This window comes from Herpailurus yagouaroundi, unplaced genomic scaffold (assembly GCF_014898765.1).
Source record: "Herpailurus yagouaroundi ecotype Mexico unplaced genomic scaffold, PumYag 161, whole genome shotgun sequence".
Taxonomy (NCBI): Eukaryota; Metazoa; Chordata; class Mammalia; order Carnivora; family Felidae; genus Herpailurus; species Herpailurus yagouaroundi.
The window spans coordinates 17,572,106-17,587,240 of record NW_024412402.1 but is presented as its reverse complement, the minus strand read 5'-3'; the positions used below and the strand labels follow the sequence as shown (position 1 = coordinate 17,587,240).

The following is a 15,135-nucleotide window of genomic DNA, read 5'->3' as shown; positions in this document are numbered from 1 at the left end:
ATCAGATTTAGGAAAATTCCTCTCTATATTAAATTACCTGTACTTTCTTAGGTCCCCTAAGATGCATTCAGATTGACAATGAAAATACATATTAACATACACTTTTCAGAATATATACTACATACAACAGCAAAGTGGGTTGTTTGTGGGATTTTTATTTTAGAGAGAGAGAGTGTACATGAGTGGGGAAGAGGGGCAGAAGGAGAGAATCTTCAGCAGGCTCCAGGCTCAGCAAGGAGCCCAAAGCAGAGCTTGATCCCATAACCCCGAGATCATGACCTGAGCTGAAATCAAGAGTCAGACACTTGACTGAGACTGAGCCACCCAGGCGCCCCACAACAGCAAAGTTTTAAAAAGCATTCTCCAATTTAGCTGATACCAAAAAATTCTGCATTTTGTAGGGTACTGGGAGCTTGTCTGGAGCCATTAATAAACCAAATTTTATCCCCATTTAGCTTTGTCAGAACCTGGAGGCAGGGGTTCCTGGATTCTCTGTCCCTCTCTCTCTGCCCCGCTCCTGCACCTATGGGCATGCATGCTCACTCGCTCTCTCTCCCTCTAAAAATAAATAAACTTCAAAAAAAAAAAAAAAAAAAAGCTGGAGGTAAAATAACGAGTGGTACCACTAACCTCTATATTTAATACCACCATAACAGTTTCCAAATAATATTTTAGGTGTTTTTTCTATTTGTGAAGATAATACATAATCACTGTTGGAAATGCTAACAGAAAAATACTAAAAAAGAAACACCTTAAATCCTACCCCAAAAAGAAACCACAGTTTATTTAATAAACATCATCCCAGATATTTCTCAATACAGACACAAACAAAAATAGAATACATCTACAATTCTGTATGAATAGGACGGACCATGGCATTCTACAACCTGCTGTTCTTTATGCACAGTATTAAGTGTCTGATGTCTTTTTGGGCAACAAAATTTTCCCTCTTATGGCTTGTGTTTCATCAATTAAAAAATGCTGATGTATTTGCAAATTCCATATTAACTGGGATATTTTAGGTTGCTTCCTTTTTTTTTTTTTTTTGGCCATTATATTCAAAACTGATTACATTCCCGCACCTGTTATCTCTATGCAATTATGCAGTATAACTGTGCAATTGTCTAATTATCTCCTTAGGAGAAGTATGTAAGATAAATTGCATCAAGTGGGATTTCTAGGTCAAAAGTTTTTAAATTTTGAGCAATATTCCAAAACTTCCCCTCCAGAAAAGCTGTACTAATTTTACCTTCCCACTAACATGATGTGAATACATTTCTTTCCTCATAGCTGTAGCCAGAACTGAGTTATCTATCATTCTTTTTGATTTCGAAATCTAAATTTTATTATTTTACTTTTTTATTAAAAAACTTTTTTTTAATGTTTACTTGTGAGAGAGACAGAGGCAGAGCACGAATGGGGGAGGGGCAGAGAGAGAAGGACAGACAGAATCCCAAACAGGCTCCAGGCTCTGGGCTTACGATGCGGGGCTCGAACCCATAAACCATGAGATCATGTCACCTGAGGAAAGCAGACGCTTAATGGACTGAGCCACCCAGGTGCCCCTATTTTTTTTTTTTAAAGTTTATTTGAGAGAGACAGAGACAGCATGAGTTGGGGGAGGGACAGAGAGAAGGTAAGAATCCTAAGCAGGTTTTGCACTGCCAGCACAGCACAGAGCCAGAATGTGGGGCCTGAACTCATGAGACCATGAGGTCACGACCTGAGAGCCAAAACCAAGAGTCGGACACTTAACTGACTGAGCCATCTAGGCGCCCTGCAGTCTAAATTTTAATTGCATTTCACTGACAATTAGGCTGATTTTTTTATTCTTCCCACTTTTATATTAAACTGCTTGACTATGTCTTGGTCCACTTTCCTAATATCTAAATGGCAGCTTAGTCTAACGCAAAGACTAACCATGATCTCCCTTCATAATATGGTTGGGATTATAGTCCTTGTGTTGTAATGATTTTACTCATCACAAATACATAAAAGAAGCTGTTATTCTCAGTGTCAAAATACATCTTACCTGATCTACCCCTCGTGGAGATCTCACATGTCAGTCGCCTGAAATATTCTGGGAGATCAGCATATTCATTTCCATAGGAGATGACCTTAATTCCTTTGTCCAGCATGTTTTCTCGAAGCTTCTTGAACTCATCCACATCTCCTCTCCGAACCAGCATGAAATGTTCTAAGTCAGATTTATGCTTCACAGCCTCCAGAAAAAGGGCTTGGAAAGTGGTATCATCCACAGTCCAGCCACAGCCCAGGAAAAGAAATGACTTGTTCTCATACAGTTTCTGAATCTCTCTCTTGTAGGAAAAGAAACGACATATTAAATGACACTGTGAAGACACACACAAGGCATGTCAAAAACAAAAAAGTCAACAGGCTCACAACTACTACATTTAGAGCCTGTGATGATCACTCAATGAAAATTTAAGAAGGTATATTCATTTCACAAAGGAGTCTGATCCTGTATATTCCGGTAAGTTGATGACTAGTCCAAAATTTTATCTTTAAATTTTTTTTTTTTTAACGTTTATTTATTTTTTTGGGACAGAGAGAGACAGAGCATGAACGGGGGAGGGGCAGAGAGAGAGGGAGACACAGAATCAGAAACAGGCTCCAGGCTCTGAGCCATCAGCCCAGAGCCCGATGCGGGGCTCGAACTCACGGACCGCGAGATCGTGACCTGGCTGAAGTCGGATGCTTAACCGACTGCGCCACCCAGGCGCCCCGAAAATTTTATCTTTACCTAGCATTCTACTACTCTCTATTCAGGCTTTCACTGGGTTGGCACTGGTCAAATGGCTATACAGTTTATTTGTCAGACCTACGTGCCCAGAGGCCATAAAGCAATGAGAAGTTTTCAATATATCTTACTCTTTCCATTTTCTGGATCATATTTTCTTTTTTTGCTTTACAAACTGAACCATGGATCACCAGAGAAGATCACTCCATCACCAGATTTGCTCAAAAAAAGCTAAGACACTTAGAACATCAATATGTGTGTATATGTACATAAAAACTTCAGAAATGATTCTGCTTATAGATCACTCAATGTCAATGATGGATGCAATTAAAACCAACGTCAGGGAAAGTACAGGTGGAGAAGAGTCCCTTATGCTTTTCCTGGTCTTTCTTTTGCTGCATCATGCAAAGATACTATCATCCAGCCCTGAAAACAGCCAGTATATACCAGTCTCAGAGTTGGAGAGTTGGGGGCCAGTGTGTTAATTCAATAGAAGCCCATCCCTGTTCACACACAGTCTCTTAGAATGTATGTTCTAGGAGTGATTGGTCCGCAAAAAGGTACATAAATTGTTTTTGGCAGAGAGAGGGTTATTAATACTTTAACAAACCAAAGGATGAAGAAGGGTAATAATGTATTCTTTGTATGCAAGGATGATGCCAATGACAGAGTGCCATCTGCTGGCTGTCAATGAGGAATAAAGTAAAACCCTATGGCTTGATACCTGAAGAGACGTTCCAAAATTCCTAAGATGGCCTGCACAACCACAAGCTAAGAAGCACAGAAAGAATGTCTGAACTTCCAGTTTTAACTCATAGGGAAAATGTCATCCCATGAAGACCAACAGTATATGTAGAGGTTTCCCAGGAAGGCCTTCTTGAGACCAGCAAGATCAGCACTACTCACCATAACTTCAGTGTTCCTGAGCACATTCTGATACCCTGCTGGGTGCAGGACAATGCCACTAGGATTGGTGTAGACTCCATGGATGTGTAAGACGCTCAGCTTCCGCTTCTCCTGAGCCCACTCTAGAACCTATATAACACAAATATAGCTCAACCAGGTCGGCAGGGCTGAGCACCTGCTTAAAGGTCCCCATGGGTAAGAGACTGTTTTGATGGATCAGGCTGCTGACATAACTCTTTATATCACAGGGCAAGAACACAAAACCCAATGTGGCCTCAGTTTCCATTTGAGGTGTGGCTGTTAGGACTGATAGTAGCACGTCTGGCGATTTCTCTTTGAAAGTAGCCATCAAAAATTAGGTATTACTTATCATCAGTTGCAGAAATGACAGGGCTCTTACCACTGGTGATATACATGACAGCTATGGATGACTGTTTCAGTAATGATCCCTAAGATATCAAGCCTCCTTGTATCCAGGCCCTGTGTAGTCCCTTTTCACACTTACTCCAGCCACTGGCCTGCTTCAGCCAACGTGGCGTTAGCAAACACAATGCATGCAGCAACTTGAAAAATGTTGGCATGAGTCTCCTTTCTCTTTTGCTGCTTTTGGAACCCAAGCTACCATGTGAAGCAGCCTTGGCTAGCCCACTAGAGATGTGTGGCCCAGCCACTGCCTGTACCACCAGACATGGAAACAAGGGCCACCTGACACCACCCAGCCTTAGTCTAGCCCCCGGATGACTGCAACCATGTGGGGAACCGGTAAAACCAGCAGGACTGCCAAACTGAGCCTCTAAGCCCAGCTCAGATCACTCATTCACATTATCATGTGCAAATAAAATGTTTGAAGCTCCAGCGTTTAGGGTGGTTTCTTGTGCAGCTGATAAGCAACACAAGAATCACTTCGGTCTCGCCTGAGTTACCTAAAAGGTTACCAATGAAGAACAGTCACTTAGGGACAATGATAACAATAGCCACCTGGATGCCATGGTTCCATTTACTCAAGACCCTGAGAAAGCATAATTTTATTCTCTTAACATTCTAGAGAAATTAGGTATGGGTTAGGAAAAATAGTAAACAGGCGGAGAGATACTGAATCTGAACATCACTAGGCCCCATTCTGACTACCAGTCAATGGCTTTAACCACTAGACTTCAATATGGCCCTCGTGTGAACTAAAAATACAAAGCAAATCTTGAGGTTCCAAGATTTAAATGAGAAAGAAAATAGCAAGTCTGATACTAGCCTTAACATTTGATTTCCTTTCAAAACCTGACTTCAAGGTCAGCAAAATCACAAGAAATCTCAAGAATGGTATTGTAGCTACTTCTCTGGCAAAGACAGTGTACTGGGACAATGAATGCCAGTGGGTGAAACACTTTTCTATCCAAACTCTAGTTATTGGGCTCTAGGTTGGACACAAAGACAGGTTCCTTGGAAAACAAAGTGTAGAAGGAAAATTACAAAAATACAAAGCAGGGCACATGAAACCTGGTGGCATTTTACAACCTGGTTTTTTCTTTTTTTTTTTTCTTCTTCTTTGATCATGTCTCTGACATCTTTTTATGGCGATAAAAATATTTTCCCTTTCATGGCTTCACCGTATTTCATCAATTAGGTAAATGTTGGTGTATCTACAGAATCTCCTATTGGTGCTAGAGTTCAAATTACAAATTCAAGTGACCAGTCTAAGAAAAAAGCCTCAACTTATTAGTTGACCTAGATCAACATAATATCATGGTAAATGGCTTGGGTACAGTATGAACTATATTAATAATAATAAAAAAAAAAGGCTCTCAAGGTTTCCACTGAACATTAACTTTAACCCAGCTATCACTTTGCTTGAAAGTTGCTCTCCAGACATCATAAAGTAGTTTTCATACATTTCCAATAACGTCATGAAGAATATATCCTAAGATATCTAAATCGGTATTACACTCACCTGATGTTCGCAAACGTTAAAGAGATCTTACAGTTGTAATGACTTTTTATAACCTTGCTTTGAAATTTGGTGAAACTGTCAAAACTCACAGAACTGAACACTTTTAAGGTCTGTGCATTTTACTTCATGTTGATTTTATCTCAAAAACCAAAAAAATAAAAATCCAACCAAAGACAAGAATCTTCCTTTCTACCTTGACATAAATACCAGTAAATGTACAATATACCAACTAGAAAATAGTTTTTCTGAAGACACAACCCATTAGCCCAAAGAAGAGACTAATCCTTTACTTTTTACCTTTTTCTCATCAGTAAGGTCAAGGGATTCGAGTTGTTTTCCCTGATCAGCTGCGTACAGTTCCAGGAGATTATCAAAATTTGTAGTTAATACGAGGGCTCCATTTTCCATCAGGTGGAGAACTGACTGAAGGAGTTGTTTTCCAGAATCTTCCATCTTTGACTCCAAGTCATCAAATACTTCATATAAACAGTCTTTGAAAAATGTGGATCGAACATTACTAGTTCTCTGGGGAGGGATTTGAAAGAGAAAAATTAATTCTAGGTGTTTTGTTTTAATTTGTTTTAATTACAATTATACAGCAAATTTTTGAAGAGAACACTCTGTACTTAAAATAAGGATAAAATACTGTCTACCTCAAAGAGTTATAAGAAAAATAGGATGATACATGCCAAATGCTTAGCACAATGCCTAGCACATAATAAGTGATCGGTACTATTACATCATATGCAAAAAAAACTTCTCTAAGCATTTTCATAGATTAAAAGACAGCTCTAAAATGTGGTTTACTGTCTCTTTTTCTAATCCTGGGTGCTTTTTACAGATGCTTATAGATTTAAGAAAAACTGCTTACTTTTTTCTCTGCCTGTTTTTTTCCCCTAGTATAATTTAGGAATTCATTTACAGGTATGCTAGGAAAAATACTTCGGGTATAACAAAGGTTATCAAAATTATGCATTTTGCAACTATTAAAAATACCAAACACTAATGAGTTCAAAAAAGACATCCTACTTCTTTACATATGGTTTATCTGAATAAGTGCTTTCCCAGGTTCATTCTGAATGTATGTAAATGTCAAGAACTAATGAGGAACTATAATACAAACCTCAGGTAGGAAGGTGGCTTTATTTTTTGTAATTTTTATTATTTTTTTCATTAAAAAAACCTTTTTTTTAATGTTTATTATTTTTGAGAGAGAGAAAGAGAGAGAGACAGAGAGAGAGAGAGAGAGACAGAGACAAAAAACACGAGTGGGGGAGGGACAGAGAAAAAGGGAGACGGAATCCAAAGCAGGCTCCAGGCTCTGAGCCATCAGCACAGAGCCCGACGCTGGGCTAGAGCCCACAAACTGTGAGATCATGACCTGAGCCGAAGTCAGATGCTTAACCAGACGCTTAACCGACTGAGCCACCTAGGCGCCCCAGGAAGGTGGCTTTATAACTTGAAAGACAAAGTGGCCCTGGGGCACAGGAATTTCAAATGGGAAGGTAACTATGTAATGTGCTACAACAAATGCCTGATCCCTATCTTGTTCCTGCAATACTATTTCAGTAGATAATATCAGAGCAAGAATTAGTTCATACAGGCGCCAATATTTCCCATTCAAACTCCAACCAATTGCCATTAGCAGCTAGACAGGTAGATAATGAGCTCCTTCTGCTTTTCCTCAAAGTAGTCCCCCTACCTTCTTGGTTTCCTTTGTGTATCTTTCTAATAGCACAATGCTCAGAGAAAAATCCGTTTCCATGGAACCACATAAGCAGATTCATAAAATACACTTCCATGTGCCAAATTCTTTTCCTAATTTTTCCAGGTATTTTTAAAAACTATCCATTCTTTAAAAATTATTCCTACCCAAAAATGGTAAATATTTTTTTAAAACAAAGTTTTTTTTTTCAATGTTTATTTATTTTGGGGACAGAGAGAGACAGAGCATGAACGGGGGAGGGGCAGAGAGAGAGGGAGACACAGAATCGGAAACAGGCTCCAGGCTCTGAGCCATCAGCCCAGAGCCCGACGCGGGGCTCGAACTCCCGGACCGCGAGATCGTGACCTGGCTGAAGTCGGACGCTTAACCGACTGCGCCACCCAGGCGCCCCATAAATGGTAAATATTTAAACTGTAGAAAAACTTGAGCACAAGGGTGAAACAGTACCTCTGTATTTGATGGTAAGACACCCTGAAGTTTATCTTGTCTATCAATGACTATTCCATGCTGTATCTACCACTAGACAGGCTTCTCATTCATCAGCGTGCTCAAAGATCCTCTTCTAGGGCTAACTAGATGCTACAGACCATATTTATGTGGCTAAGAATGTGGGTCATGTTTTTCAACTTGTCCATTTTCATTACATAATGGCATTAATAATTACATCACATACTAGCAACCCACAGACAACCAATTGGGGACTCTAACACTTTATCAGAATGAACGATCTGATCAGAAACTGTGAAGAACCTATAATCACACTTACCAAAAATATGATGCCCCTGTAATATCTACCAAAATTACAACCCAATTACCCTACGGTCTTGCAGTTCCATTTCGGGGAATATATCCCACAGATATACTTCAAACAAATGAAATGACATATACAAGATTATCACTGCTCTGTTATCTGTAGTAGTAAAAAACTGGAAACAAGCGAAGTATCCACATGTAGGAGATGGATATGGCCAAGAACCCATATAAAGGAAGACGGTATGGAAAGATCTCCAGGATATACTGTTAAGTAAAACAAACAAGGTGCAGAACAGTACCTTTAGAACGTACCTGGGGTGCCTGAGTGGCTTAGTTGGTTAAGCACCCGACTTCGGCTCAGGTCATGATCTCATGGTTCGTGAGTATGAGCCCCCACATGAGGCTCTGTGCTGACAACGCAGAGCCTGCTTAGGATTCTCTTTCTCTCTCTCTGGCCCCCCTGTGTGTGCGTGCTCTCTCTCTCAAAATAAATAATCTTAAAACAAATCTATTTAAAAAATAAAAAAAGAATGTACCTGTTGACATGGGGGATGGAGGAGGTAGTGAGGTAAGAATATTTGCTTGTTTTACAAAGAGGAACACCGGAAGGATGCTCAAAAAGCTAGTAAGAGTGGTGACCTATGGGGGAGGGGTGAATGTGGGAAGAGGAGATAGACAAAGACATGGTGGGAGTGAAATGTCACAACATAATGTAAACCTTTTTACATCATTTTGATTTCTGCAATGTGCATAATACCTACTCAAAAAAGCAAAATTAAGTTTCAAATGAAATAAAAACTATACTGATTTTAAAAACTTCCTTATTGTGCTTTATATCTTCATTTTGTACTCTGATTCATACAAAGTCATATAATAGTATATTCTAGAGCCAGTTAATCATTACGCACACAGATAAAAACACCTGAGTATACAATCAGGTAGGTAATCATGGGTATGGAATAGTTCCTTGCTTCTAAGGAAAGAAATACAAAAGGTTAAAGCCTGGGAATAAATGTTATAGGTCATTTATTTCAGCTATCTCTTAGTTCTATTCCTTTAAGTTATCACATCTTGCATATCAACACCGAGAGGAACGAGAGAGACTTCTGCAGCTGTACTGATTTCCTCAGACTTTAAAACGAACACTTCTCTCCCTGAAAGCATGTGACCCTAGAACTAAGTTTCCCACCAGCAGTCTAAGCAAAGACAAAGGAATGAAAACAAACAAGGAGGTTCCATGGTCCAAAGGAAATGCCAAACTCCCACACAATTTTAAGGACATGTTCTCATTCATTTAAAACAGTGAATTGAATCCAGTGCTACTTCATTTCCTTTTACCCTGTAACTCGCATCTTTCTGATACCAGATACAGTAAGAAACAAAATCCTGACTCTTTCCAACGAAGGTTATGACCATTTATAGTACATTTACTATGTGCCAAACACTTCATGTACATTATCCCACTTGTTCTTCACATGAGTTAAGTAGTATTAGCCCAGTTTTTACAGGTGCAAAAATAGATTCTGAGAAGTTCAGTGATTTTCCCAGGGTCCTAGTTCATTTAAATGCCAAGTCTGATTCTGAAACCCAAGTTCTCTGCATTGAATGCACAATGTCACCGCCTTACAAAAAACTGGCCCAGTAGACAGGTCTATTAACCCTGCCATGTTACTGCTGTTAGATTCTTTAAAAAAAAAAAAAAAAAGACATTTTCAAAACATGTAAAAGTAAAAAGAACATAATGCCCCCTGTAGACCCATCATCCAGTTTCAACAATTACCACACATGGCCCATCTTATTTCATCTAAGCTCCCCTCTACCACACCCCTGCCACCTTCTCCCCTTCGTGGAATTTCTTCTGAAGCGATTCCCAAACATCATTGCATGCAGGTACTTCAACAGTTCCCTAAAAGATAAGGACTCCCCTTTACATAGAAAACAAAACTGCAATACCACCTATCACACCTAAAAAAAAAGCAGTAATACAAATTCCTTAATATCAAATACCTAGTGTTCAAATTTCCAAGTTTGTGTGTGTGTCTTTTTAAAATTTGGCTTTAAGTTTATTTATTTATTTTGAGAGAGAAAGCACGCATGAGTGAGGGAGGGGAGAGAGAGGGGAACAGAGGATTCTAAAGCAGACTCTGTGCTGACAGCAGAGAGCCCAATGCGGGGGATCAAACTCAGGAACCATGAGATCATGATCTGAGCCGAAGTCGGACACTTAACCGACTGAGCTTCCCAGGCGCCCCAGTGTATCTTTTTCTTAAAGCCTCTGGGTTGCCTGTTATTTTTTTCTTACATATCCTCTATTAAAGTGGTTTTCAAAATGTGGCCCATGGACCCCATGGATCTCTAAGATCCTTTAATGAGTCTGAAAAGTAAAATTGTTCTCATAATAATATTAAGGTGATTTTTGTCTTTTAAACTGTGCTGATATTTGCACTGATGGTACAAAAGCAATGGTGGGTAAAACTGTTGGTGCCTTAGTGTGAATCCAGACAGTGGAACCAAGCTGTGCCAGTGATCACTGTATTCTTCACTACCAAAGACTTACAGTAAGAAAAAAACCTCAGTTTCCCTTAAGAATGCCCTTAACGAAACAGTAAAAATTACTAACTGTATTAAACCTTGCTCCTTGAGCACATGTCTGCTTAAGAGTCTGTGTGAAGAAACAGGAGCTCTGCACAGAGCACAGGTGCTGCAGACTGAAGTATGATGGCTGTCTCCTGGCAAAACACTTGTGTGGCCGAGCTGTAAACTCAACTGGCCACCTGTTCTCATCAAACGTTATTTTTACTTGAATGAATGACAGACACACTACAGTTATTCAGATTTGGGTTTTCTCAGGCAATGTTGCAAAAATAAAGTGAGCCTGCCGTTTCGAGGAAAACAACGGAGCATTGCTGCCATGGCTGCCAATGACAAAAGTTGAGCTTTCAAGCAAAAACCAGAATTTTAGAAAACCTTATTCTGCCACCATGAGCTCGACTGCTTCCAGATACCTCTGTGAGGGATGGGTGGTGTCATTAATGGATGCAATTTTGGTGACGCTGTAGTGAAATGTGTCAGTATCTAGAAGATATATATAACTCAGCGAACCAATATTTTCCAAATGACAAATGCACGATATTGCAAAAGGGTGAAAGATGGGGGAAAGATTCATCCTAAATGCAAGATGGCGGGGCACCTGGGTGGCTTAGTCGGTTGAGTGTCTGACTTCGGCTCAGGTCATGATCTCGCGGTCACGGGTTTGAGCCCTACATCTGGACTCTTTTTTGTCAGCGCAGAGCCCACTTTGGATCTTCTGTCGACCTCTTTCTCTGCCCTTCCCCCGCTCACATTCGTTCTCTCTCTCTCCCAAAAATAAACAATTAAAAAAAATAAATAAATGCAAGATGGATCACGGATTTTAATGCAACAAAATAGGAGAAGTTCAGATTGCATATTCCTATTAATATGGATTTGACTTCAGATTCCCTATTGCTATTAATCTTAAGGAAGGAAGCCACTACTTACCTAGTTTTTAGGGTACTATCAACAATAAATATCTATAATTATCTAAAAAGACCATTAAAATACTTTCTTTTTCAACTACGTATCTGTGAGACCTGATTTTTTCCACATACTTACACCAAAACAACACACACTATAGAACACAGATATGAGACTCCAACTGTTTTTGATTAAGCCAGACCTTAAAGAGATTTGTAGAAGTGTGAAACAATACTATTCTTTTCACTAATTTATTTTTGTTTTGGAAAATATATTTTTCACAAACATGTTAGTTATGTTAACATGTAATAGGTTTATTGTCACTTTTTTTTAAACTTTGTTATTTTGAAAGAGAGCTTGAGCAAAGGAGAGGTACACAGAGTGGGAGAGAGAGAATTCCAATTAGGCTCCTTACTGTCAGCACAGAGCCCGACGTGGGGCTCAATCCCAGGACTGTGACATTATAACTTGAGCCAAAATCAAGAGTTAGATGCTTAACCAACTGAGCCACCCAGGTGCCCTGGTTTATCGCTATTTTTAAGTTAATTAGTATTTTAAACATTTCTCAATTTTTTTTTACCGTTTATTTATTTTTGAGAGACAGAGAGAGAGCATGAGTGAGTGTGGGGCAGACAGAGAGGGAGACACAGAATCCCAAACAGGCTCTAGGCCCTGAGCTGTCAGCACAGAGCCCGATGCGGGACCCGAACCCACGAACGGTGAGATCATGACCCGAGCTGAAGTCAGATGCTTAATCGACTGAGCCACCCAGGTGCCCCTAAACATTTCTCAATTTTTAATACAGTGAATATTGACAGATATACTTCACAAGAACAAAAGTTGTTTGAGATTCTCAAAAATTTTTAGGCGTATAAAGGAAGTCTTGAGACCAAAAGGTTTGATAATTGCTCCTCTAATGCAACTGACACTAACCCACAACTACACTTTGAGGCTAATAATAAATCTTCATCCAAAGATAATTAGTGACCCCAGTCTGGTACATTTGGTAGGTATACACTTAATGACACTGACTTCAAATCTCATTACTTTCAATCATAACTCATCCAGCTAGCAAAATCATGTTTTCTGTTCTCAGGAGACCATGGTGATGGATTAGAGAAGGCTACGGCCAAGACAATAGAGGGCATGACAACACTACATCCTAGTTGGAAACAGAACTTCTTCATCCACAGACCAATCCTCCTAGTCGGACACAGTACTCTTTTTCCTCATGAGTTCTCTTTCCTTCTTTTTTTTTTTCTCCCCCAGAAAGATAACATTTTTTAAATTAATTAGCTGACACATTTCCAATAACATTTTCCCTTGTATTTTCTGGCTATATACTCTTTAATTGACTCTTTATATGATAGTATTTTGGATTATTTTTTAGACATTAAGAAATTATGTTTTAAGTCTTTCCTCCCTGTTCTCAAGTGTACTTTATCAGATATTAATATACCCACTCTCACTTTCTATTGATCAGTGTTTGAATCATACCTGTTTTCTATCCTTTTACCTTTATTTCTACAGCTGTGCTGAGATACAATTTTCATGACGTACAATTCACTTATTTGAAGTGTAAATTCAATGATAATTTTTAGATTCACAGATACCTCAACTGTCGCCACAGTCAATGTTAGGACATTTCATCATATCAAAAAGAAACCAGGTACTCTTTAAATATCACCCAGCTGCCCTCCATCCGTGCTCCAGCCCTCAACAAGTACTACTATACTTTTTCTAACAGGTTTCCCTATTCTGGACATTCTGTATGAATGGAATCATCTAGTATGGGGTCTTTTGTAAGTGGCTCCTACTTAGCATACATTATGCTAAGATCATTCATGCTGCAGCATGTATCAGTACTGAATTTCCTTTTATTGGCAAGTAGTATTCCATTGTATGAATATGCCACATTTTGATTATTCATTTGACAGCTGACAGACCTCTGGATTACTTCCACCTTTTGGCTATTATGAATAATGCTATCAATGTTTGCTTGTAAGTTTTTGTCTGAACATGTTGTCATTTCTCTTGGGTGTATCCAGAAGTGGAACTGTTGGGTCAGATGGTAGCTCTATATTTAACTGTTTGAGGAACTGCCAGACCGTGTTCCACATTGTCCGCACCATTTCACAAGCCCAGCAGTGCATGAGGATTTCAATTTCTCCACATCCTCGCCAACACTTAATTATCTGACCGTCTGACTCTGGCCGTCCTGGCCCAAGTGAAGTAGCACCTCAGGTGGTTCTGATTTGCACTCTGCTAATGACGTCTGATGTGGAGCCTCTTTTCGTGTGCTTATTGGCCGTTTCCCTTGGAACAATGTCTATTCAAGTCCTTTGCCATTTAAAAATTGAATTATTTGCCTTTTTATTGTTAAGTTATAATACTTCTTTATATATTATGGATACTACACCTTTAGAAGATACAGGAGTTGCTAATATTTTCTCCCATTCTGGGGGGCTCTCTTTTCACTTTCTTATAGATAGTGGCCGTTGAGCCTAACAGATTTTATGTTTGGTAAAGTGCAGTGTTATCTATCTTTTGTTACTTGTACTTTTTTGATGTCATGTTTAAAACACTGCTGCCAGATTCAAAGTCTTTAAGTTTTAAATCTGTTTTCTTCTAGAGTTTTATAGTTTTAGCTCCATATTTAGGTCTTTAATCCATTTTGAGTTCATTTCTGTATATGGTACCGGACAGAGGTCACATGAGCCCTTTAAAAGCCTATTATTTATTTACATTATTCTAGGTTAGTAACAGTTTATCACAACTAAGGATAAGGAAATGAAAAGAGGACGTAAAACATACTAAGTTTCTGAAATGAGTCATGAACCATTTTTCTTCAAAATGTTTCTTCTTTCTCTTAAAAAATATGACTTAGTAAGATTTACAACATGCAAGTTAAAAAATAAACAAAAATGTTAAAATGCACGATATCCTAACTAACTTGGACGTATATTAAAAAATAAATTCTTTTAATTTTAAAGAAAAGATTTACAACATGCTTTGGCTACTCTATTATTTGCAAATATATAAATATATTAAATGAATCCTGATTTTGAAGGCATGCTGAAGACAATACAAGGAGGCCCTTATCATTCAGGATCCTGTGAGTCTTCTTTAGCATATGAAAGTCCCCTTGGTAACTTCCCCTAATCTTTACTTCCCCCAACTCCCAAGTAGTATATATATAATCAGTCACCCCTCACGATCCCAGTGCAGCTCCTCAGCCCACAGGTCCTGTCCCCGTGCTTTAATAAAACCACCTTTTTGCACCAAAGATGTCTCAAGAATTCTTTCTTGGCCATTGGCTCCGAACTCTAACATTTCCACATCACTCAGAAACAACATCATCATCACCATCATCACCACCATCACCACCACAACCACACGCGCGCGCACACACACACACACACACACACACACACACACACACACACAGACATGCACGCACACACAAATGGGTCAAGATAACTACCCTGAATAGGGTCCATAAACAGACATGTTGTAAAAGAGCAAAATGTTATGCAAATCTATAAACTAGAA

At 39.1% G+C, this 15,135-nt stretch overlaps 1 protein-coding gene across 5 annotated transcripts in view; it reads right to left on the bottom strand.

The window, feature by feature from the left end:
- The window catches only part of FAM118B (family with sequence similarity 118 member B), a 48,546-nt gene that overhangs the window by 4,907 nt on the left and 28,504 nt on the right, over positions 1 to 15,135 (bottom strand). For all 5 annotated transcript variants that reach the window (XR_005792983.1, XR_005792985.1, XR_005792984.1 and 2 more), the window contains exons 4-6: positions 5,907 to 6,134; positions 3,668 to 3,796; positions 2,033 to 2,318 (exon numbers count right to left, since the gene is read on the bottom strand). Coding sequence is in view for 2 of the 5 variants with exons in the window: in XM_040483478.1 (XP_040339412.1) it covers positions 2,033 to 2,318; positions 3,668 to 3,796; positions 5,907 to 6,134 (643 nt within the window). In the remaining 3 variants the exon portion in view is untranslated. The remainder of the gene's footprint in view (positions 1 to 2,032; positions 2,319 to 3,667; positions 3,797 to 5,906; positions 6,135 to 15,135) is intronic.